Here is a 22,987-nt window from a genome sequence, read left to right on the forward strand (position 1 = left end):
ATTAACTGTGTATGAAAATTAAATTCTAAAATAAAATCGCATGCATGCATAATTTTATGCATGCATGCATTACGTATGAAAAAGTTATGCATGTGTGTGAAAAATATTTTTTTTTTTTGGTATTTCTGTGATTACAACTTCTCGGTGAACAATAACTTAAAAAAAAATTAAAAGTACATCTAATAAATCGTGTACTTTAAATGTTGATTTCTTCAACCAATGCATCATAGAAGAAATGAAACCTATCTTCTGGATACATACACAGGCACATAGAATTCGTGTTACTTCTCTCTTGTTCTGCTGGCTTCCCTCAGATACTTACAACAGCAACTTGGTACTTAACTTAGCCCCACATATTTTGATTCTATGTAACCGCTTTCATATCTCATATCTGTTTTAATTTCGATTTTGATTTGCAGCATAAAAGAAATTCTGGAGGGATTTTCCAAACAGAAAAATAATCAATAAATCTATCAACAAGTATCTGGTTTCTGGTTTGTTGCTTTCCATAGTCCACCAATTGGGTTGGTGTTTTTTTTAATATTAATTAATTAAGTGGGTATAAACAAATTCTTCTATCCCCTCTGCAGTTACTCTGCTGGAGCGGTTACCCCTGTCATAGAGGTAATTACAGAAACCTATCTTTATCTTTGATCCTGTTCTTCAATTTCTGATATTTATTCACATTTATTTCACATTTCTTTTAGGTTCAAATGGGAAGATGCTCCTTCCAGAGAGGAAAAGGTCAATATTGCACAAAGTTGTGACCTTTATCAGGAAATTGGGCTTCTGAGAGCACCCTGAGATAGTCCCAGTAAGCAATTTTGATTATATTCCCTATTGACCTTTTTCAGTGAGGATTGAAGGGGAAGAGTGAATGGAGGTTGGGGAAATGGACAGAAAGGAGACACAAGTTGAGGTTCCTTGGAGCCCCGGCCCACCTATTAAGCCAGTTCCTATGAAACCAGTGCCGATCTACATGCCTGAGGAGAGAAACCAAATGGATCATCTTGCAAATGGAGCAGTTGCATGTGCTGAATTTTCACTTGGCCAAGACAAAATTGGTGGGTCAGGTGATGGGTCAAATGTTGCCGGTTACAGTGGCAAAACTTGTGAACAGATAGTTTCGGATGCTGTTTCCAGCTACAGAAAACTTGGGTTCTGTGAGCAACTGTTGGCGGTTGAAGCTGAATCGAGGAACATCAGTGTGACACAAGGGAATAATGATGGATTGAAGAATCCGTTTGTTCCTCCACTCGTCCTTGATAATGTCCTAGACCCTCAGGGTAAGTCCTATTTTTTGTCCTTGCTACTCTCGGTATGTGACATTTCATTAAATTTTCCACTCCACATCTCACTGGAACTCAGTGAGCACTAGCAACGATTGTATTCGTATCAAGGTAAATTAAGAATTTACACAGAACACTGATGATGAATAAAAAAAAATAGAGGTAGCAACAGCTAGAGGATACCTGATAAATTTGAATAAGATATTACGCATACTATATATTTTTCCATTATCATCCATTTTGTATTGAAATGAGGACAATCTGAATGGGAAATCAGTTTGTAATTTCTAAATATACATTCAAACTAGTTTGTGACTAAAATGATTTTATTTGCATGTTTGCCTGCATTTTTCTCCTTAAAGGTTATCAACCTTGAGATCATGTTGCTCTATAGCATTTCATAAAACCTTCTGCACCACAAGCACAATATCCACCATTTTCTTATCAATAAGTTTCTGCTTTAATTTCCAGACTTGGTCTTGCTAGGATCATATTGCTCTTACACTTGTTTGCATATTCTCTTTTGACACAGAAACATACATTGCTTGCTGTAGCATGAAATCTTCACAGGATACCTCATATATACTTGACAATGCCAACAAAGAAGAAAGCAGACAAATAGCATCAATGCAAGTCAATATGGAAGAAAAGGATCCAGGAAGGGAAGAGAGAAATGTCACTGCCAATAAGCTTGACAATAATGTAGCGCCAAACAGCAAAGAACTCTGTGACCCTGCCATGGAATTTGCTGCTGTTTCTTCACCAGTGAAGGAGAATCACAACCCAGATAATGGAAGCAGTCATGATACTGATCTTAATAAAACACCACAACAAAAACCAAGGAGAAGAAAGCACCGTCCCAAGGTCATCAAAGAAGGCAAACCCAAAAGAACTCGGAAGCCAGCTACCCCAAAGCCTGTTCAATCAAAAGAAAAGCAACCTGTCAAGAGGAAGTATGTGAGAAAGAATGCACTGAACAAGACTTCTACTCCTCCAACAGAAGAGACTGGGGAATTGACTAAAGAAATGTCTTGTAAAAGGTCCTTAAATTTCGACATAGGAACAACATATGAAAGTTCTGCTGCCATAGAAAATACAAGAACGCTATTGGGAAAAGAAAATGGTGTTCTTGTACAAGAAACAAATGTAGGTCCTGCATTTGATCTAAACACTTCCATGAAGCAGGCATCAAACAGTTACATGTCACTACCAGAAGACACACAAGCCCTAAATACATCTTCGGGAAGAAAAAGCTCAGGGACAAAGCCAGAGGAAAACCCACCTCCGAAGAGGAAGTATGTGAAAAGGAAAGGAGTGAACAAGACTTCTGCTCCTCCAATAGAAGTTCCTGGAAATTTGACTGAAGAAACAACGTCTGCATCTGCCCAAACATCATGCACAGGGTCCATAAATTTTGATGAAAGAGCAAGTGAACAAAGTTATGCAGTCAAAGAGAATCCAACTGGGCATCCAGGCAGTGAAATTGGTGTAGTAATGAAGGAAATGAATGTGGGCCTTGCCTATGATTTAAACACTTCCATGAAGCAGGCATTAAATGATGACATGACATTACCTAAGGACACACAAGCCCCAAGTTCATCTTCAAAAATCAAACTCCCGGGGACAAAGAGAAAAGAAAACTTGACTGGCAAGAGGAAGAATGCGAGGAAAAAAGGATCGAATCCGTCTCCTATTCCTCCAACAGAAATGACAGAATTGACTGAAGCAATGATACTTGAATCTAACATGTCATGGAGAAGATCCTTAAATTTTGATATCGGAAATGTAGGCAGAGAAAATTTAGATTTGGACATTGGGAAGGAAAATATGGTGTTGGAGGAAAGAAAAGTAGGTCCCACCTATAAAGACACTTGGTTGAAAGAGGCAGTAAATATTTGCATGTCATTACCTGAGGAAACCCAACACCCAAGTACGTCTATTTCAAAATGCACTTCCCCTGGGGCAAAGCTGAATGCCAACTCTGTAGAGAAAAAAAACAAAAAAGGCCGGGCAACTGCTTGGGGTGGAAACATAAGTAATAGTCAAAGTTCATCAATAAGGTTACAAATGGTTGGCTCAAAGAGAAAACATTCTGATACCTTTAATCGTGCAGATGACAGCAGCATGAATCTGATTGGAGTGCAATATAATGGACTGCCCTCATACCAACACCTAAGTACGTCTATTTCAAAATGCACTTCCCCTGGGGCAAAGCTGAATGCCAACTCTGTAGAGAAGAAAAACAAAAAAATCCGGGCAACTGCTCGGGGTGGAAACATCAGTAATAGTCAAAGTTCATCAATAGGGTTACAAATGGTTGGTTCAAAGAGAAAACATTCTGGTACCTTTAATCGTGCAGATGACAGCAGCTTGAATCTGATTGGAGTGCAATATAATGGACTGCCCTCATACCACACTAGCCTTTGCCTTCAGTTTCCAAAAATACAGAAGAAAAGGAGAACCGAAAAGGGGAATGCAACAAAAGAAGTCCAACTGACATGCCCTCAGGAAGATGCTCTAGGACATCCATATGCATCAAGCTCCAGCTGCTGGACTTATGGTTCTGGATATAATACAGCTAGAGTCCCAGCCACAAGTATTGATAATACTCAAACATTCAACGAGTTTCTCTTGTCTTTGAAAAGGCTGGCAGAAACATCTCAAACCTCTACTTGTGATCGTGGTTCTCTAACTAGAATTAGAAACTGTGATACTGAACCAAATTATACAGCAAAACAAGTGGGTGTCCCTGGCAAAGAAACATTTGGGGATGCAATTGGTGCTTTAGTTGCAGAGACATGTACACCACCCACAAAAAAGAGGCAGAATAGAAAGAAAAGTGTTCTTTCCAGTTCAGCACATTCTACCACAAATGAGATGCTACACCACCATAATTTTACATTGGAAAATTGCCCTCTGCCAATGGGGAAGCCATCAGGTATTTGAACTGAATCCTTATTTTTGTGTCAATAACACTATAAATCTCAAAGGACAAATAATTCCACCATGGTTTTTTCTTTTTTTTTTTGCATTGCAGACATTGTTCCTGAAGTACTATGGAACACCATGAACAATATTGATGCATTAACATTGCAATTTAGACAGCTAAACTTAAACGCAGAAGCCAGAGACCTTGCATTTCATGAGGAGAATGCACTTGTCCCTTATAAACAGAAAAACAGCCTTATCCATGGAGATGGGGTCATCGTTCCCTTTCACATTAAGAAACAGCATCTACGACCAAAGGTCAACCTTGATGATGAGACTGATAGAGTGTGGAAGCTTTTGCTGTTAGATATAAACAGTCATGGCATTGATGGAACAGATGAAGATAAGGCCAAGTGGTGGGAAGAAGAACGAAATGTGTTCCGAGGACGAGCCGACTCTTTTATTGCACGAATGCATCTTGTACAAGGTATCATGTTTGACATTATTCACCTTTGACACACACCTCTAGCTAGGCACCAACTTATGTGATCATTGAAGTGGAAGAAATGAGAAAAGGAAAGATGCAAAACAAAACTACACTTTAAAAGAATAACAAATATTATGTCTGCCTACTTCCCAAAAAAGTAGATGGTAAACCCGACCCACCAATAACTATAAAACAAAATAGGTCCCCTAGACCACCACAACATGAATTATGAAATTATTTGTACTTCCTAGGTCAGTGATAATATCACAAGAACAATGCAAGGGCCACTCTCAGTGTCTAAAAAATTTAAGTACCTACACTTTGGCGGTCATCTATTAGGGTTTTTCTTGAAATTGATTGAAGGCAAGACAAATATAATAGCATCCTATATCTTATCCATCATACATAAACTTCAGAATCTCTTATAAGCAACAAATCATCATAGTAATTTAAAGATAAGTAGCATAAATATTTTTTTCAGGTGTAATGTTCATAAACCTCAATGACACAATCTAATTTGACTAAAGATACATGTAGCACTTTACTAAAATAGTGTAATGAAACCATGTCCTCAGGATGTTGTTACAGCTTAGAAGAGAATAAAATAATTTCAACTTTATCTTGAAAAAAAAAACAATGTGCAGAAAATCTACCCCATGAACAATGAAAAACTTCAGACAATAAGAGCTTCTTGCATTGAGTTCATTTACCAATATAAATCATATTCAACAGGAGACAGACGATTTTCTCGATGGAAAGGATCAGTTGTGGATTCAGTGGTTGGAGTTTTCCTCACCCAAAATGTCACTGACCATCTTTCCAGGTATAAACTATACAAGCTTAATTTTGGCAAATTTATAACATGATGACATGCCACAGCAACATTTTCTATTCTATGTTGACAGCTCTGCATTCATGTCCCTTGCTGCTCGATTTCCAAAAAATTCAAGCAGCATGTGCAAAAGACACCATAAAGAAGACACAAGGCTGGTAGTCAACGAACCACAAGTGCATATAGTGGAACCGGAAGAGAGCACAGAATGGGATGTAAAATTATTGAATCAATCTGTTTATGACCAGACTTCTACAATAGATATGGCTGAACATTCTGGAGAAAAAGAAGCCGTCAACAGCAATGAATCCTGTGGAACTCCCAGCAGTGTAATTAGCTTAACAGATGAATCAAACTCCAGATTGTCAGAATTACCTCAAAAGAATATTAAGGAACACTGTAGTCCTACGAGGAGTGGAATACTTAGTGCTACAATTGAGGAAGGAGAAGAAAAATCATGTTACAATGGTGATAGGAAAGAGTTAAATGACATAGTTTCATCCCAAGGCTCTGTTTTTTCCTCTCAAATATCTGGAGATTTTTCAAATGATCAAAATCCTGAGAAAATAGGATCATGCTCAGATAGCAACTCAGAAGTAGAAGTTCTGTCCAGCACAGCAAAGTACAACCATTTTGGTAGCAACACTTCCTTCAGTAAACTCCTTGAAATGGTTAGTTCGACCAAGTTTTATGAAGATAACAGTCAAAAAAGCGAATCAATTGAAAACTCAGGAATGCTTGAAGTTAACGGCTTTGATCCTTTCAAAACAGAAGCATCAACAAGTGACTTAAAGAAAAAGGATGAAAATGGCATGAACAGATCTAGTCTTCAAACAACAGAACCTGCAGGCCAAGTTGCAATTACCCATTCTCAAAGTATTGCATCTCAAGTCCATCCTCGGGAACAAAGCAATCACCAGCAGCAAAGCTTTTTCAACATTTCTGGACAAACTCAAGATCTTATGCAGAAAGAAAGGGGGTCAGGTCTTGGTGAGCAAAAAAATGCCACGAGGAATGGAACCAATGAGATAAGTTCTGCCCCAATAAAATTAAAGACCAAGGAACAAGGAAAAGAAAAAAAGGATGATTTTAACTGGGATAGTTTAAGAATTGATGCACAGGCTAAGGCTGGCAAAAGAGAAAAGACAGAAAACACCATGGATTCTTTGGACTGGGATGCTGTGAGATGTGCAGATGTCAGTGAAATCGCTGAGACCATCAAAGAACGGGGCATGAACAACAGGCTTGCTGAACGTATTAAGGTACAATCAAATTCCATGAAATATTTCTTTTAACTTTCTGGAGACAGACAGCCTATGAATGCAACTTATATTACATGATACACTGCAGAATTTCCTGAATCGACTGGTTGAAGAACATGAAAGCATTGACCTTGAATGGCTTAGAGACGTTCCACCTGACAAAGCAAAGTAAGTCCAGTGGTTGATTAAACTACTTACAAGCAATAATGTGAGCATTTCTTGACTCTCATTGGAGAAACCAACATCCTGAACTCTCTCAATTCATTCACTAGTAACAAACTCACACAAGTGAATAGACCTATTTCATGTAGGCAATGTATTCATAATAAAAATTGATTTCATACATACAGAGAATACTTGCTCAGCATAAGAGGATTGGGATTGAAAAGTGTGGAATGCGTGCGGCTTTTAACACTGCACCATCTTGCCTTCCCGGTAAGTTGAAATAAGTAGTAAGCAATTACAGCAATATGGAATAAATCTGATAAATTATTGACGTATAACAGGTAGACACAAATGTCGGACGTATTGCCGTACGACTGGGATGGGTGCCTCTGCAGCCACTGCCTGAGTCACTGCAGTTGCATCTCCTAGAATTGTGAGTGCTTCATAAATAATATGAGGCATTAGTTCTGTTGATACGAAGAACTGATATCATTGTCTTATGCAGGTACCCGGTGTTGGAGTCAATACAAAAATATCTCTGGCCTCGACTGTGCAAGCTAGATCAGGAAACACTGTAAAGATTTTCTTCAATTTACTTGGCAAAAATAAAATATAAATAAATTCTTTGTTTCTGCAAGTTTAGCAAAGGTTTTTGTTTTTTGCTTTTTTTTTAATGTTATATTGCAGATATGAGCTACATTACCAGATGATTACATTTGGAAAGGTAAATTACATTTTCTCAAGGAAGAGACTGACCTTACTTAGCTAAAACCCATTATGATTGGGACAAAAACTACAATGAATGCAGGTCTTCTGTACAAAAAGCAAACCAAATTGTAATGCATGCCCAATGAGAGCAGAATGTAGACACTTTGCTAGTGCATTTGCAAGGTATGTATATTAAAATTCTTTGCAAAATATAGAACTCTAGAAGGCACTGAAAGCATTATAGTTGGGCAATAGGTATGGATCTTGACGGACAAAATACTAGGTTCATATATCCAGAAATATAATACTCGCTACCTCAGTATAATGACAGTACTATTGCATTCTATCCTTATCACAATGGTTTAATTAAGAAATGTTTACTTAAGTGATAACTGAAAATGATCTCAATACCACACTGAACCCAATAATATGCATGTATCGCAAGTTATGATAGATCAATTACAAATAAACAATATTGTATGCAGTGCAAGGTTTGCACTGCCTGGACCAGAGCAGAAGAGTATAGTTAGCACAACTGGAAATAGTGTGATTAACCAGAACCCATCTGAAATCATCAGTCAGTTGCACTTGCCTCCACCTGAGAACACAGCCCAAGAAGATGAAATTCAACTAACAGAAGTGAGCAGACAATTGGAATCAAAATTTGAAATAAATATTTGCCAACCTATCATTGAAGAGCCCAGAACTCCAGAGCCAGAATGCTTGCAAGAATCACAAACTGATATAGAGGATGCTTTCTATGAGGATTCAAGTGAAATTCCAACCATCAATCTTAACATAGAAGAGTTCACTCTGAATTTACAAAATTACATGCAAGAAAATATGGAACTTCAAGGAGGTGAAATGTCAAAGGCATTGGTTGCTTTGAATCCACAAGCTGCTTCCATTCCTATGCCCAAGCTAAAGAATGTGGGCCGATTACGAACAGAGCATTGTGTGTAAGTAAAATAACTAACTCATCTCCAACTACATAACATTGAGTGCACTATCGAGATTTCATAATAATTACCACAAAAGCAAGACCAGAAATCAGTAATTACATGTCCACAATTATAAATCCAACAATATTCAAATATGAGTGTAAAAGAATCTTGCATGTAATAAAACCAGAGAGTTTAGCAGACATCACAACCACCATGCTAACGTAGGGGAAATTTCTAACAATTTATGTTGATTGTGTTTACTCTTGTACAGTTATGAACTCCCAGATACGCATCCTCTTCTACAAGGGGTTAGTAAATTGATGTATCTATTAATCAAAGCTATGCTTTACCCTGTATGTTCATCTTTTATTAATTATTTGTGCATTACAGTGGGACACACGAGAGCCTGATGATCCAGGCAAATATCTTCTTGCTATATGGACTCCAGGTAGACAAAAATAACAATTTCACTACCTTGTCTCCTACCAGATGAATTTAGATATAGTCTTTGTCTGCTCCATGCAGCAGCACAATAAGTTGGGAAATGATTTCTTTCAGCTTTGGTCTTTCCGAACTCATTTTTCCGGATAAATTATTGTATTAGGTGAGACCGCAAATTCTATACAGCCACCAGAAAGCAATTGCAGCTCTCAAGAAGAATGTGGCCAACTCTGTAATGAGAAGGAATGTTTCTCATGCAACAGTTTCCGTGAAGCAAATTCTCAGATAGTTAGAGGGACACTCCTGGTCTGAATGCTTATCAAAATCATTGTTTTAACCATATGTAGCTTACTAATTCTTATACATTATGGGGGCTGGGGAGGGAACACATCTGCATAGAAATTCAAGCATTATAATAGACTGACTTGAATTTATGATAAATATGAGCAGATACCTTGTCGAACAGCTATGCGGGGGAGCTTTCCACTGAATGGCACCTATTTCCAAGTCAATGAGGTAAAATAATGTGAAATTCAGACTGCTGAATCTCTTTTTCTCTTATACTTGTTTATTGAAATTTAAGCACTACCAACTTGTATCATTTGAACCAGGTATTTGCTGACCATGACTCAAGTCTCAACCCAATTAGTGTGCCCCGAAGTTGGATCTGGAACCTCAACAGGCGAACAGTATATTTTGGGACCTCCGTAACAACAATATTTAAAGGTAAAGGCTTGAGAATTCTTTGTAAAAGTAAGAAATAAATACTGTGCATTAACAATGAAATTGAATATATGAATTTTGTCAATCAGGTTTAACAACACAAGAAACTCAACAATGCTTTTGGAGAGGTAAGATTTAATACACAGAATGTAATCCTGCTTTGTTAACTGAATATCCTACTTTAGCCAGTTTTTATTGGTGTGATTAACACCACTAATTTGCATTTTTTAGACATACTACAGGATCGACTAAATAAATGCACTTCTACCACCTTATTTGTTAAAACACTATGAATGCCATCATGCGACCATAATATGCCACCTCTGATAGGGTGCTGTCTAATGGGCCTGAATTAGTGGGAAAATATAGGCCTGCTACTCAGTGGAAAGTATATACTAGAAGAAACAAAGTGGGGTCAAGGGTAGAAAGGGAATATTAGTTGGTGAGGTGGACAAGGGACCCATGTGATGCAGTTATGAGGTATTAGAGGGAGAGCATGTTGCAGGGGGGGGGGATTATTGAAAAATACATCTGAAAAATAGTAACAGAAAAGGAGCATTAGCTCTGGAATACTCTGGCTATTCAAGCAGGGTGTTAGCATCAAATCGTGAATAATACTATACACCATACTTACCATTTTCTGTTGTTGATCTCTTTAATTCTCTACTACTGTGTTATTTTTTGCTGTTCCTTTCACTGGTCCAACCTGCTGGATACTGACGAGGAGGAGCTAGCGTGGATCTAGTCCATGACTACGAGAATGAACGAGAGGGTTGACGCTTTGGAGGGACGGATGCTAATGCTGGAGGAATCGTTCCGACTGAGGATGGAGGAGTTCCAAAAGGTGATGATGGAGGAATTTGCTAGAATGCGAAACCCACCGAGTTCAGAAGGGATTTCATCGGTGTCGGCGGATGAGAACTCTGAATTCAGAATGACGGTCAAGAAGGTGGAACTTCCTTCTTTTGATGGTGGTGACCCGGTTGGATGGATCACAAGAGCTGAGACCTACTTTGAGATACATGGCTCTTCGGAGGATGTGAAGATCCGTTTGGCAAAGATATGTATGGAAGGAGCTACCATCCATTGGTTCAACTTATTGACAGAAACAGAGGATAATCTGACATGGGATAAATTGAAGAAGATGATGGTTGATCGTTACGGAGGCCGAAGGTGTGATAATCCTTTTGAAGAATTGAAAGACTTGCACCAGGAGGGAGAAGTGGAAGAGTACATATTTGAATTCGAATTCCTCTCTTCTCAAGTGAATCGTTTGCCGGAGGAACAATATTTGGGATATTTTGTTGGAGGTCTCAAACCAGAAATTCGGGTAAAGGTCAGAACCCTAAATCCTCAAAACCGGCTTCAAGCCATGAAAATGGCGCGGGATATTGAGGTGGAGATAAGGGGTTTTCGTTCACAGAGGCTGAATGATTTTGGAAGAAGATGGACAAAGGAAAGAGATGTGTCGTATAATTTGTATGAAAGGGGGAGAACGGGATCGGGTTTTAAGTCGGGTCAAAGGAGTGGATTCGGGTCAACTTACAACCCAAGCCCAAATCGCAGTAGCAATGTTACGGGGCCTGTTTCTCCAAAAATATCTGCCCAGTCTGGGAGTAACTCTCACCTAGGAGGCAATTCGAACTCTCAGAACTCCATGGGAGGTTCGAACTCTTACTACCGTGCCAACTCGGGTTGTGAAGGAGGACCTCGCAGCAGAGGGGTTCAGCATTTGCCCTATTCTGAATTGATGGATAGGAAAAGCAAGGGCTTATGTTTTCGTTGCAGAGAGAAATTTCATCCTTTACATCAGTGTAAGGAGAGGCATCTTCGATTACTTATCCTAGGAGATGATGAACAGGTTAATGAAGAAAGAGAAGTGATTGTCGTAGAAGTGCTAGAAGATGAAGAGGAGGAAGTTATTGAATGTAATGCTTTGGGGTTATTTGAAACTAAAGAGATGATGAGCACCAGGGGTCAACCGGCTACTATGAAACTTAAAGGGAAGTTGGGTGAGGTCCAAATTGAAGTATTGGTGGACAGTGGGGCAAGTCACTGTTTTATTGACCCAAAGGTGGCAACGGCGCTGGGATTAATAGTGGAATCAACAGCGGCGGTAGGAGTGAAATTGGGCGATGGTCACCGAGTAAAGACCATGGGAAAGTGCAGAAATGTGGAGTTAGAATCTTAACCCGGATAGATGCCCTTGTGTTGGAATTGGGAGATCTTGATGTGATATTGGGAGCAACGTGGATGAGACGATTTGGCAAAGTCACCTTTGATTGGAAGAGCATGAGTTTGAGTTTCCCTTGGCAAGGGAAAATGGTGGAACTACAAGGCATTAAAGCCTTGTCTGAATCTTCAAACTCTTCCCTGCATAGTTTGTTGGAAGCTGGTGAAATAGAATTTGATATGACTCCTCGTGGTGAATTGAAGGCGCAGGAGCAGCAGGATTTAAACCACATGCTAGCTGATTATAAGGAAGTTTTTAAAGAACCAGAAGGATTACCACCAAAGAGGGACAATGTTCATTCCATAGAGTTGCATCAAGGGGCTTCTTCGGTCAATGTGAGACCGTATAGATATCCTTTTCATCACAAAAGTGAGATAGAGAATCAGGTGAACTCTATGTTGGAGCAGGGCATTATTAGGTGTAGCTCAAGTCCTTTCTCTAGCCCTGTCATATTAGTTAAGAAGAAAGGCGGTGCATGGAGGATGCGTGTGGACTATCGGGAACTTAATAAAATAACCATACCAGATAAATTTCCCATTCCGGTGGTAGAGGAGTTGTTGGATGAGCTCCATGGGGCCAAATACTTCTCAAAGATCGATTTGAAATCGGGCTACCATCAAATAAGGGTAAAGGAGGAGGATGTGCACAAGACCGCTTTCCGGACACATGAAGGGCATTATGAATTTTTAGTCATGTCATTTGGTTTGACAAATGCCCCGGCAACGTTCCAAGCAACTATGAACCAAATCTTCAAGCCCTTTTTGAAAAGGTTTGTTCTAGTATTTTTTGATGATATATTGGTATATAGTAGAGAGTGGGGTGAACATATGCAGCATTTAAGGCAAATCTTAGAGGTGTTACAAGAAAAGAGATTTATAGCCAATACGAAGAAATGTGTTTTTGGTGATACTCAAGTGGAATATCTTGGCCATATTATTTCGGAGAAGGGTGTAGCGGTAGATCCGGCTAAGGTAAAGAGTGTGGTAAATTGGCCAATTCCTCAAAGTCTGAAGGGAGTTAAGGGTTTTTTGGGGTTGACAGGATACTATAGAAAATTTGTCAAAGATTATGGGAAAATAGCCAAGCCTTTGACCGAACTCACAAAAAAAGAAGGATTTAAGTGGGGGCCAGAAGCGTTGCATGCCTTTGAGGAACTAAAAAGGGTGATGACAACTTCTCCGGTTTTGGCTCTACCGGATTTTACTCAACCTTTTGAGATTGAGTGTGATGCTTCGGGAAGAGGAGTTGGGGCTGTTTTGGTTCAAAAGAAAAGACCGATTGCCTATTTCAGCAAGGCCTTATCTGAAGGAAATTTAGCAAAGTCAACATATGAGAAAGAGTTGATGGCCTTAGTGTTATCGGTGCAGCATTGGAGACCGTATCTGCTGGGAAGGAAGTTTGTTGTTTATTCAAATCAAAAGAGCCTTAAATATTTGTTGCAAAAGAGAATTACTACAGCTGATCAACAAAATTGGCTAGCCAAGTTGTTAGGCTACCAATTTGAGGTAGTGTATAAGCCCGGTTTGGAGAATAAAGCGGCTGATTCCTTATCAAGGCTGTATGGAGATAGTGAATTGAGGAGCCTTACCACTTTTCCAATTTGGTTACAACTAGCAGAGGTTCAAAAGGAAGTAAGAGAAAATGAAGAATTAAAAAAAATCATTGAAGAGTTGTCACAGGACCCGAATGTTCATCCATAATTCAGTTTGCAAAAAGGGAACTTGTTTTACCATAACAGGTTGGTGCTGGCTGCAAATTCAGTGTATATTCCTCTGTTATTGCAAGAGTTTCACTCATCTCCAACAGGGGGGCACTCAGGATTTCTCAGAACTTATCGCAGAATAGCTGGGAACTTGTATTGGGTTGGGATGAAGAGATCTATACAAGACTTTGTGCGAAGCTGTGACATTTGCCAGCGGCAAAAATATGTTGCGATGTCCCCCGCGGGACTGCTCCAACCATTGCCAATTCCGGACCAAATTTGGGAAGACATCTCCCTAGATTTCATCACCGGTCTTCCTAAATCTAAGGGGTTTGAAGCACTTTTTGTTGTTGTGGACAGATTATCAAAGTATGGACACTTCATACCCCTCAAGCACCCTTATACAGCCAAGAAAATAGCTGAGGTGTTTACCAAGGAGATTGTCCGGTTACATGGAGTGCCACAATCCATTGTTAGTGACCGAGATCCTCTATTTGTTAGTTTATTTTGGAAGGAGCTATTTCGGCTACAAGGAACAGTTTTGAAGATGAGTTCCTCTTATCACCCGGAAACGGATGGCCAAACCGAAGTGGTGAAAAGATGTCTTGAGGCTTATTTGCGTTGTTTTGCATCGGAGCAGCCCAAAAACTGGTCGTATTGGGTGTCTTGGGCTGAATTATGGTATAATACTTCCTACCATGTATCTATTGGAACTACACCTTTTGAGGTAGTTTACGGTCGAAAACCTCCCACCATAATTCGTTTTACACAAGGAGAAACAAGGGTTGAAGCTGTGGCTGCCGAGTTAGTAGATCGAGATGAAGCTTTGAGGCAACTTAAGCATCACTTGCTTAGGGCGCAGCAGCAGATGAAGAAATATGCAGATAGAAAGAGGAGGGATTTGACCTTCGAGGTGGGAGAATGGGTCTTTTTGAAGTTGAGACCCCATCGGCAGCAAACTGTAGTTAGAAGGATAAACCAAAAGTTAGCACCGAGGTATTTTGGCCCTTATCCCATATTGGAGAGAGTTGGTGTAGTGTCTTATAGGATAAAGTTGCCCGAATCTGCAAGAATTCACTATGTTTTCCATGTTTCTCAATTAAAAAAGGCTGTTGGTAGTTATACGGTGGAACCAGAACTCCCTGCTGAATTAGGAGTTGAGGATGCGGATGTGGAGGAGCCTGAAGCTATTTTGGCCACTAGAGATATCCGTGAAGGGGATGATGTGACAAGGCAATTTCTAGTCAAATGGAAGGGTCGAGCTGAAGAGGATACTACATGGGTAAATGAAGATGCGATGAGAAGTCAATTTCCCTTTTTCAGCCTTGAGGACAAGGCTGTAGCTGATGGGGAGGGCAGTGATAGGGTGCTGTCTAATGGGCCTGAATTAGTGGGAAAATATAGGCCTGCTACTCAGTGGAAAGTATATACTAGAAGAAACAAAGTGGGGTCAAGGGTAGAAAGGGAATATTAGTTGGTGAGGTGGACAAGGGACCCATGTGATGCAGTTATGAGGTATTAGAGGGAGAGCATGTTGCAGGGGGGGATTATTGAAAAATACATCTGAAAAATAGTAACAGAAAAGGAGCATTAGCTCTGGAATACTCTGGCTATTCAAGCAGGGTGTTAGCATCAAATCGTGAATAATACTATACACCATACTTACATACCATTTTCTGTTGTTGATCTCTTTAATTCTCTACTACTGTGTTATTTTTTGCTGTTCCTTTCAACCTCACATGATCTATAGCTTTTAGGTTAATTGTGCAAGCATTATATATGCACATGCTTCTATAATTTGTAAGTTCTGCTAAAGCTTGCTTTGTTGATTTAGGTTAACAACAGTGTGCTAACAATATCAAAGATAACTAGCAAACCAGCCAAAAACATAACTTGCATCCATAACCAAAGAGAAAGATATGAAACAACCTACTTAGTAGAGTAAATTATTGGTGTAACAACTTGTTTGTTGTCTTCATCTCATCCAGAAGCATTTTGTGACTAACGAAGTCTAATTGACAACTTGCACTATTTACCAATGTACTTCTGGTATCAAAACTCCTCAAACGGTAACTGAAACCCTTGATAGCAATTCCCTTGTGCCATCGCCCATCGCAGTCCATTCTAAACCCACTTCATCGAATAATTCTAGAAACCTTGTTTCCTTACTTTCTCAGTCATTTCTTATTTTCTTTGTCAGACTTCTATTATCCATATTCTCTTCTCCTAGTGGAAGATTCATGCGCACTCTAGCATGCATACTCAGACATATTCGAATACTTTCAATGTGTGTTTATCTTATCATAGATTTTTGACAAACTCGCAGTCATCTTATTTCCATACCCTTCTGTATATGACACTATATTGGCTCCTTACTTTTCTGACCTTAAACTATATCGTGAACTCTTCTATATAAATACGAAATACTACTTTAAAATACAAATTACGAGCTGCATCATTGTACTAAAAAAATTTAAGCTCTAGCTGCCTTGCTGGTTTTTTATTATTATCATTTATCACTAATATACTAGTGCAACGTACCTGCTAATATAACTTATATAATAAAACTGGTAAATAATGCAATGATAATAAAAAAATTAATATACAAGTTATATTGTAATTAAATTCATAAAAAATATATATTTTAAATCTCTGAATTATATTTTAGATTTATAATGAATAATTTAAAATTTTTATGTTATTTTTAATTTTTAACAATCTCTTTCCAAAAAATTATTAAATTCTAATTTAGAGATATAGAAAAAAGATAAGTAGATATAGATTAACTAAACAAATAAAGATAAACACTAGTTTGAGATGGTTGACAGAATTTTTTTTTCAACTAGTTGCAAGATAATATGTGAAATGTAGATCTGAAAAGGAAAAAGAGAGGGAATATATGAATGTCTAATTGAGAAAGTAAAGAAGTGAAAGCATCACTATTCAAATATAAAATATAGGAGTGTATTACTATTAATTTGAAAAGGAAAGAAAGTAAATTAATTGGGGGGAGCCATGTCATAGCTGAATAGAAAAGCAGGTATCCAAATAACATAACCTGTCTAAAGAAATGAAAAAAAATGTTTTCCAGGGTATATCTGTGTGCGGGGGTTTGACAGGGAAGCACGAGCACCCCGCCCTCTGATGGCTAGACTACATTTCCCAGCTAGCAAGTTGGCCGCCAAGACCAAAGAGAAAGCAAAAAAGGAGTCGAATTCAGCAAAATCACGAGCATCCAAACCAAATCCAGAACAGCCGGAATTGATTGCCAACAGAGACAAATGAGCATTTTTCATCATCCCATGCTGTGTTGCCCAGTTGCATGCATAAAATGACAAAGTCATTATTTCATTTTACTTTTTATCGTGCTCAGAGACTGAGCAGTTTTTCCAGATTAGGACCCCCAATAATGTACTATTGGTAGAACTTAGGCTTTAGTTTCTTGTTTCCAAAAAGGAAGATTATGTGAAGGGGAGTGTGAGCCATATGAGAGGCCAAGTACTTTCTCCCCCAATCCCTGCTGATGTACACTTAGAATGTTTTAGAATTAAATTATGCCTCCCCACTTCACCAACAACATCTACATCAATCATGCGTCTTCATCATAATTTTAAAGACAATATAACAAAGATTAAAATGCAATACTGTCCTCTCTGTATTAACTCACTAATCCAAATTCTCATTCTAATATAAACAGAAACAATCCTATCTCGCTCAGAAATCATTCAAGACACATTAAAATTAGCAACATAATAGCCTTCAAACAATTGGAAGAAAAAAAAAAAAAATACATCGCACACAAGCTTTCTAAGATCTTATGAAAACCTATCAAGTTAATAGTAATATTCAATTATTAATTACTTCATCTAAAATCATGAACATACTTACATAAATATACAAGTAACCAATAATCAACACAAACATTGAATAGGAAAAACCTAATTTCAACTCAAAAGGTTTTGCAGGAGGAACAGTAAATTATTAGCATAGAGTATAGGCATGGGATGAAGTCACTTTGTTGAACTTTTTTATTTAAATAAAAAATGTTTTTGTATGATTTTCAAAACATGTGATCATCAGTAAATAAATAAAAATGTTGAAAATCATGAAAACTTGAAATTGCAGGAACATAAAGTTACATAATGAGAGGTAACATATGATCCTCAAAAACCGTCCGCGTGAAATTTCAATTCCAGTTGTATAAAATAAAATAAAGTTTTTTTTTTATTCTTTTAGTTTATTATTTTTCTGAATCTGATGAGCTGATAAATGTAGAAGGAATACAGCTTCGGTCTTTGGACTTTGAGATAAAAATTAAAACCTGTGAAAAATTATAATCATAATCTCAACAAAAGTAACCCTCTCTTTTTTTAAGCTTCAATTTCAATAATTAAAGATTTTCCGCTCACTTGAAGCAGGCTGGGGTTGGACGAATCATCAATGCGTCACTCATCATTCTATTTCCAATTTCCAATCAAATCATGGTTACCGTTGCGGACCGGAGGCTTTGCTCTAATCTTTACTTTTTTGTTTTATTATTATTTTATTTTTGTGTGAATAAAAATATTTCTGCCAAAAGTCAAGACTAATCATCCATTGTACAAAGGTTTATTTAAAAATTGATTTCTTTTAACTATATTTTTTTTTTCATATAGACAAGTTAGGAACTGAAGTTATAATTTAAATAAGAATAAAATTATCTATTAATTATGTTATAATATGATAATTTTTTTAATATTATGAAGGTTAATTTCACATTGACTTAAAATAATATTAAAGAGCAAGTATTAACAAACTAATCACATCCATGACAACTTCAGGTTCAGATTCATGGAACCCGAACCCATTTCTTCTTTTCAAAACAATACTTTATTTATGGAGGATATTTACATACGTAATGATTACACACGTACCAATTTTATTATTTGTAATTGTATTCAATCTTATATTATTGCTTAGTGTGTGTTATGGGTATTTCAACTGATAATTCTAGACCAGACCCTTGAAAATACACTGATTATCGAAATATGTTTTGTTTTTTTCTAAAAATATTTTTCATTTATACGTTTAAGAGTCAAATCTGTATTAACTTGTGTTTTAGATCTTGTCTTATCTGCGGATCTTTGGATTCTAAATTTGCATAACTTAATGAGATGCATAAAGTAGAAAGGGTGGACCCTCTTACGGGATAACGAGTAGATATGGAATAGTTCTATTTGACACATTTCTATCACAATTTATCTCTTTTAACACAATTTTTATCAGTTAAAATTTATTAAGAAATACAAAACTATAAATAAAAATTATTAAATACAGTACATGAAGATTCGTGTGATTTTATAATTTATAATAAATTTTTTAAAAAAAAGTGTATTAAAAAACATGTGTCGTTATATTTCTTTTTGTCCGGAGGAATAATCAATGGAGAAAAAGTATTCAGATGTATTTCATTGTCCCTGAGTAGATTCTATATTACTTACCTAATCTTTTTATTTATATCCTTAAAAGTTCAAGTTAAAGACAAAAATATTAAGTGAATGACAAAGACGAGTCACCTTGTGGGATAGTAGAAGTTTTTCTAACGTTCACCTTTAGCATATACCACCACACTTATACTATAGGACGATTATCACTTGAGCTACGAAAGTTAGAAAATAAAAAAGTAAATATATATTTGGATTACACATATTTTGCCAACCATGAACTTAACATTAATTAGAAATCCTATAGACAAAAGTAAGGTAAGAAACCTTTTCCCTTTATTACTAGAAGTTTTTCTTCTCTTCCTTCTTAAAGTCAATGTGTTTCTCGATGTGTCATTTTTTTTCTTTCCTTTGACAGTTTTCCTAGAGCTATTGCTATAGTGAACACAACTTATCACAATTACGGACTAATAAAAGATTAAAAAAAATTTAAAACTATTATAAATACTCTAATACATTGAAAGTTTTCCAATTAATTTCTACCTAAATACGTTGTTTGTTTGCTTGAAAATGTGGAGGAAAATTAATTTTATTTTACCTTGGTGGTGGTATTTGTTGAGTTTCATTAATTTTTTCCCACAATCTTTATAACCTGCTCCAAATAGTTCGTCTCATTAACAATTAGCAATGAACAACTTAAGTAATATTCTAACAATACAATAAGAATAGTTATATAACAGAATAGTTAATTGCAATCTAATATCAACTGATCTTGTCATATATTACTATATATCCATGAAAAGGACCAATATTCAACATGAAACAATATAATAAGAATGTTGGAAGTGATTTTAATTAATTGACCTGTTAAAAATAAAACAAGCAAATATAAATAAAGCGATACACAATTTAAATATGTTTTCAATGTATACAAACATGTTACTCTTGTTTTTAATCCATGTATTTTTTATTTTATTTTATTCCTACAATATTTTGTCAGTTATTTTGATGTCCATGATGGTCAAGACTAATAACAAAAACGACTATATATATTATATGGTCCTAGCTAAGAAGTAGGTAAAAACAAAGATTGTTATATCTGTAGGAACTAAATAAGCAAAATGTTATATTTTATAGAGATATAAAGCTAAAACTATTATATTTGCTAGAAGGTAAAAAATATTGCAATTAACAACAAATTTATGACAGAGATTAAAACAATATTTATAGAGGAATTTAAATACATTTAAGCCTATATAATTAATTAGTTCATGTTGATTAATTATATAGGCTTAAAAATATTAACATTCTTCTATAAATATAATGATTTTTATTTTGTCTTGTGAGTTTTTTTTATCCTGGCCAATAACATTTGAGGTTACTGTTTTTGTCTTTATTATAAATTCTTTTAGCCCTGATTATCATATAGGAATAAAAAAAATACAGAGACTAATATATATATATATTCGCGTACACTTAAAACATATTTAAATTATGTATTTGTTTATTCAACAAGTCAGCTAATTAAGATCACTTCCAACATTCTTATTATTTTGTTTCATGTTGAATATTGGTCCTTTTATGGATAAATTGTAATATATGATAACATCAATTAATATTAGACTGCAGCTAATTACTATTCTCTTGTAAAAAAATTATAATGTTGACTTTACTATATTGTTATAATTACTTAAGTTGTTCATTTATAATTGTTAACGGGACGAACTATTTGGAGCAGAAAGGAGTTTTAAAGATTGTGGGAAAAAAATGAAGACGTACATTAATGAAACTCAACAAGCATCACCACCAAGGTAAAATAAAAGTAATTCTCCTCAACATTTTCAAGCAAACAAAGTATTTATGTTAAAATTGGAAATCTTTCAATATATTCCAATAGTAATAATAGTTTAAACATTTGTTTCTCTTTTATTAGCGTGTGTATCAATTTTTGATAAACTATGTTCACTATAACAATAGCTCTAGGAAAATTGCTGAAGGGAAAAAGAAAAAGGACACAGAGAAAGGCATCGACTTCAAAAGGGAAGAAAAGAAAAACTTATAATGATAAGAGAGAAGGCTTTTTGTGTTACTTTTGCCTATGAGATTTCTAATTAATGTTAAGTTCATGGCTTGCAAAAATAAATAAAGTAGACTTGACAATGTTTGAACTTATACATCAAGAGATCAGAACATGAAACAAACAAAAGATTAAGGATTTGTTCCCTCAGCATGAGGCTGAAAGTATCTTGCTATTCCATTTTGTATCAACACCATTGAGTATAAAATCAACTGGAACTACATTGTAAATGAACAATGTTCCATTAAAATTGGATATCATTTAGCTCTTGAAAGGCTATTTGGCATTAAGGCTTCTACTAGTACAAACTTTGATTCCCTATGGAAAAATATATGGCAAGTGCAAGTGATCCCGAAAAGCCTAAATTTGGTATGGAGGGCATGTAGAAATGTAGTGCCAGTCGAAAAACCTTAAAAAAAATGTTAGATATTGATACTATATGCCCATGTTGTCACGAGGAGGATGAAATTATGGAAATTTAAATAAATTAATTGATTTATTAAAATAATAAGTAAGAGCAAAAATATGAGATAAATACTGTATACAAAAATTATGAGATTTCTGAAAGAAAATTAAATATGTATGAAAATGACTTAATCCACTTAAAAAGGAAAAAAAATACATGAATAAGACTATTTTATTTTGGTCATTTAATATAGGTTTAAATATCTTTTTACTCCTTCCAATTTTATTTTATTTTACTATTTTTCCTTGCAATTTTTTTTTTAGTTATTGTAAATTATGTTTGTTTTGTTTTTAGTTTTTAAAACACTTTAGGTAATGCTTTAAATAATAAAAAAAACATTATCTAAAATGTTATTAGGATGAAAAACAAAACAAACATAATTTATAAAAATTAAACAAAAAAAATAATTTTACAAGGATAAAAAGCAAAAAAAAAATTATGAGTCTAAAATCAAATAACATAAGAAGTGAGATTGAATTGTGTTTTTAGAAATTTAAAACTTTTTCTAAAATTGAAAACACATTTATCATCTAATGTAGATAAACCTAAAAATAAATGAAGAAGATTTTGATATAGACTTTATCATATGGTGAGGAAAATAGTTTTTGGAAAATCAAAATAAGATATAAAATCTAAAAATAAATTCAAATCATTTGCTAGTTAAAGCAATAAAAGAAAACACATATAAAATTATACTTGTTTGTCTCAAACTTGAGATCACATCTAATTCTTAGTAATCTACCAAGTTTTCACTAATTATCAAAGTTACATAGTTTTCATTGTCACTTCTAGCTTTTACACATGCAAGTATTACCCCAAGTTTAACTTACACACACTAATTTTTATCCTATCAAGTCATTATTGACTTTAAACAAATTAATAAGATTTCTTACAAGTTTACACAATGATTAATATGTGATCGTCTTATATCACTCGACGCTTTAGTCTTTTCTCTCAAGTTTTACAAAGTGTTTTGAGAACTCAGTATCTATACAAAGATTTATATAAAAAGCTTTACAAGAAAATATAAAAAAAAATATGTTTGCACAAGAAAATATGTGTCTTATTTCTTCAAAGTTGTTTATTCTATTTATAACATTTGTCTTCAACTATCTATTGTCTCATACCAGTTGGATTCTTCATTCTATTCTTTGTTTGAAGTTTTGAGTTGGTTGGAGCATTTAATGTTTGCATTAAATGCACATCCTTTCTTCATGTAAAATATGTTAATAGACTAACATGTCTTATATTATAAGAGGAAATTTACTTTCATCATAATAGGTTTACACTAATAGAACATGCATTTT

General features: G+C 35.6%; 1 protein-coding gene across 3 annotated transcripts; it reads left to right on the top strand.

Annotated features, from left to right (window-relative positions):
* Window positions 1–211: 211 nt before the first annotated feature.
* On the top strand, window positions 212–18,311 carry LOC114372568 (DNA glycosylase/AP lyase ROS1-like). Of its 3 annotated transcripts, none has more exons than XM_028330202.1 (23): window positions 212–334; window positions 420–494; window positions 591–624; window positions 708–1,286; window positions 1,822–3,235; window positions 3,482–4,227; window positions 4,327–4,704; window positions 5,437–5,527; window positions 5,610–6,798; window positions 6,887–6,966; window positions 7,149–7,233; window positions 7,305–7,396; window positions 7,469–7,537; window positions 7,651–7,687; window positions 7,772–7,854; window positions 8,157–8,630; window positions 8,887–8,923; window positions 9,006–9,063; window positions 9,220–9,362; window positions 9,507–9,572; window positions 9,668–9,782; window positions 9,869–9,907; window positions 16,806–17,303. In XM_028330202.1, the coding sequence occupies exons 4-23, from the start codon at window positions 878–880 to the stop codon at window positions 16,997–16,999; spliced, it is 5,799 nt and encodes a 1,932-aa protein (XP_028186003.1). In that variant the 5' UTR covers window positions 212–334; window positions 420–494; window positions 591–624; window positions 708–877; the 3' UTR covers window positions 17,000–17,303. The 3 variants fall into 3 exon arrangements, with proteins under 3 accessions (XP_028186003.1, XP_028186001.1, XP_028186002.1); XM_028330200.1 differs by having other exon boundaries at window positions 708–744; window positions 855–1,286; window positions 1,822–4,227; XM_028330201.1 differs by lacking the exon at window positions 16,806–17,303 and adding an exon at window positions 18,133–18,311 and having other exon boundaries at window positions 227–334; window positions 1,822–4,227.
* The last annotated feature ends 4,676 nt before the right edge of the window (window positions 18,312–22,987 follow it).

This window comes from Glycine soja, chromosome 10 (assembly GCF_004193775.1).
Source record: "Glycine soja cultivar W05 chromosome 10, ASM419377v2, whole genome shotgun sequence".
Lineage (NCBI taxonomy): Eukaryota > Viridiplantae > Streptophyta > Magnoliopsida > Fabales > Fabaceae > Glycine > Glycine soja.

What these genes read in the sequence shown, in the direction of transcription:
- LOC114372568 (XM_028330200.1), top strand. Translation starts at nt 878, where the DNA reads ATGGAGGTTGGGGAAATGGACAGAAAGGAGACACAAGTTGAGGTTCCT. An exon ending in CAGTTGCATCTCCTAGAATT is followed by an intron (nt 7,397 to 7,468) that starts GTGAGTGCTTCA and finishes TGTCTTATGCAG; the next exon opens with GTACCCGGTGTTGGAGTCAA. An exon ending in AGATGATTACATTTGGAAAG is followed by an intron (nt 7,688 to 7,771) that starts GTAAATTACATT and finishes CAATGAATGCAG; the next exon opens with GTCTTCTGTACAAAAAGCAA.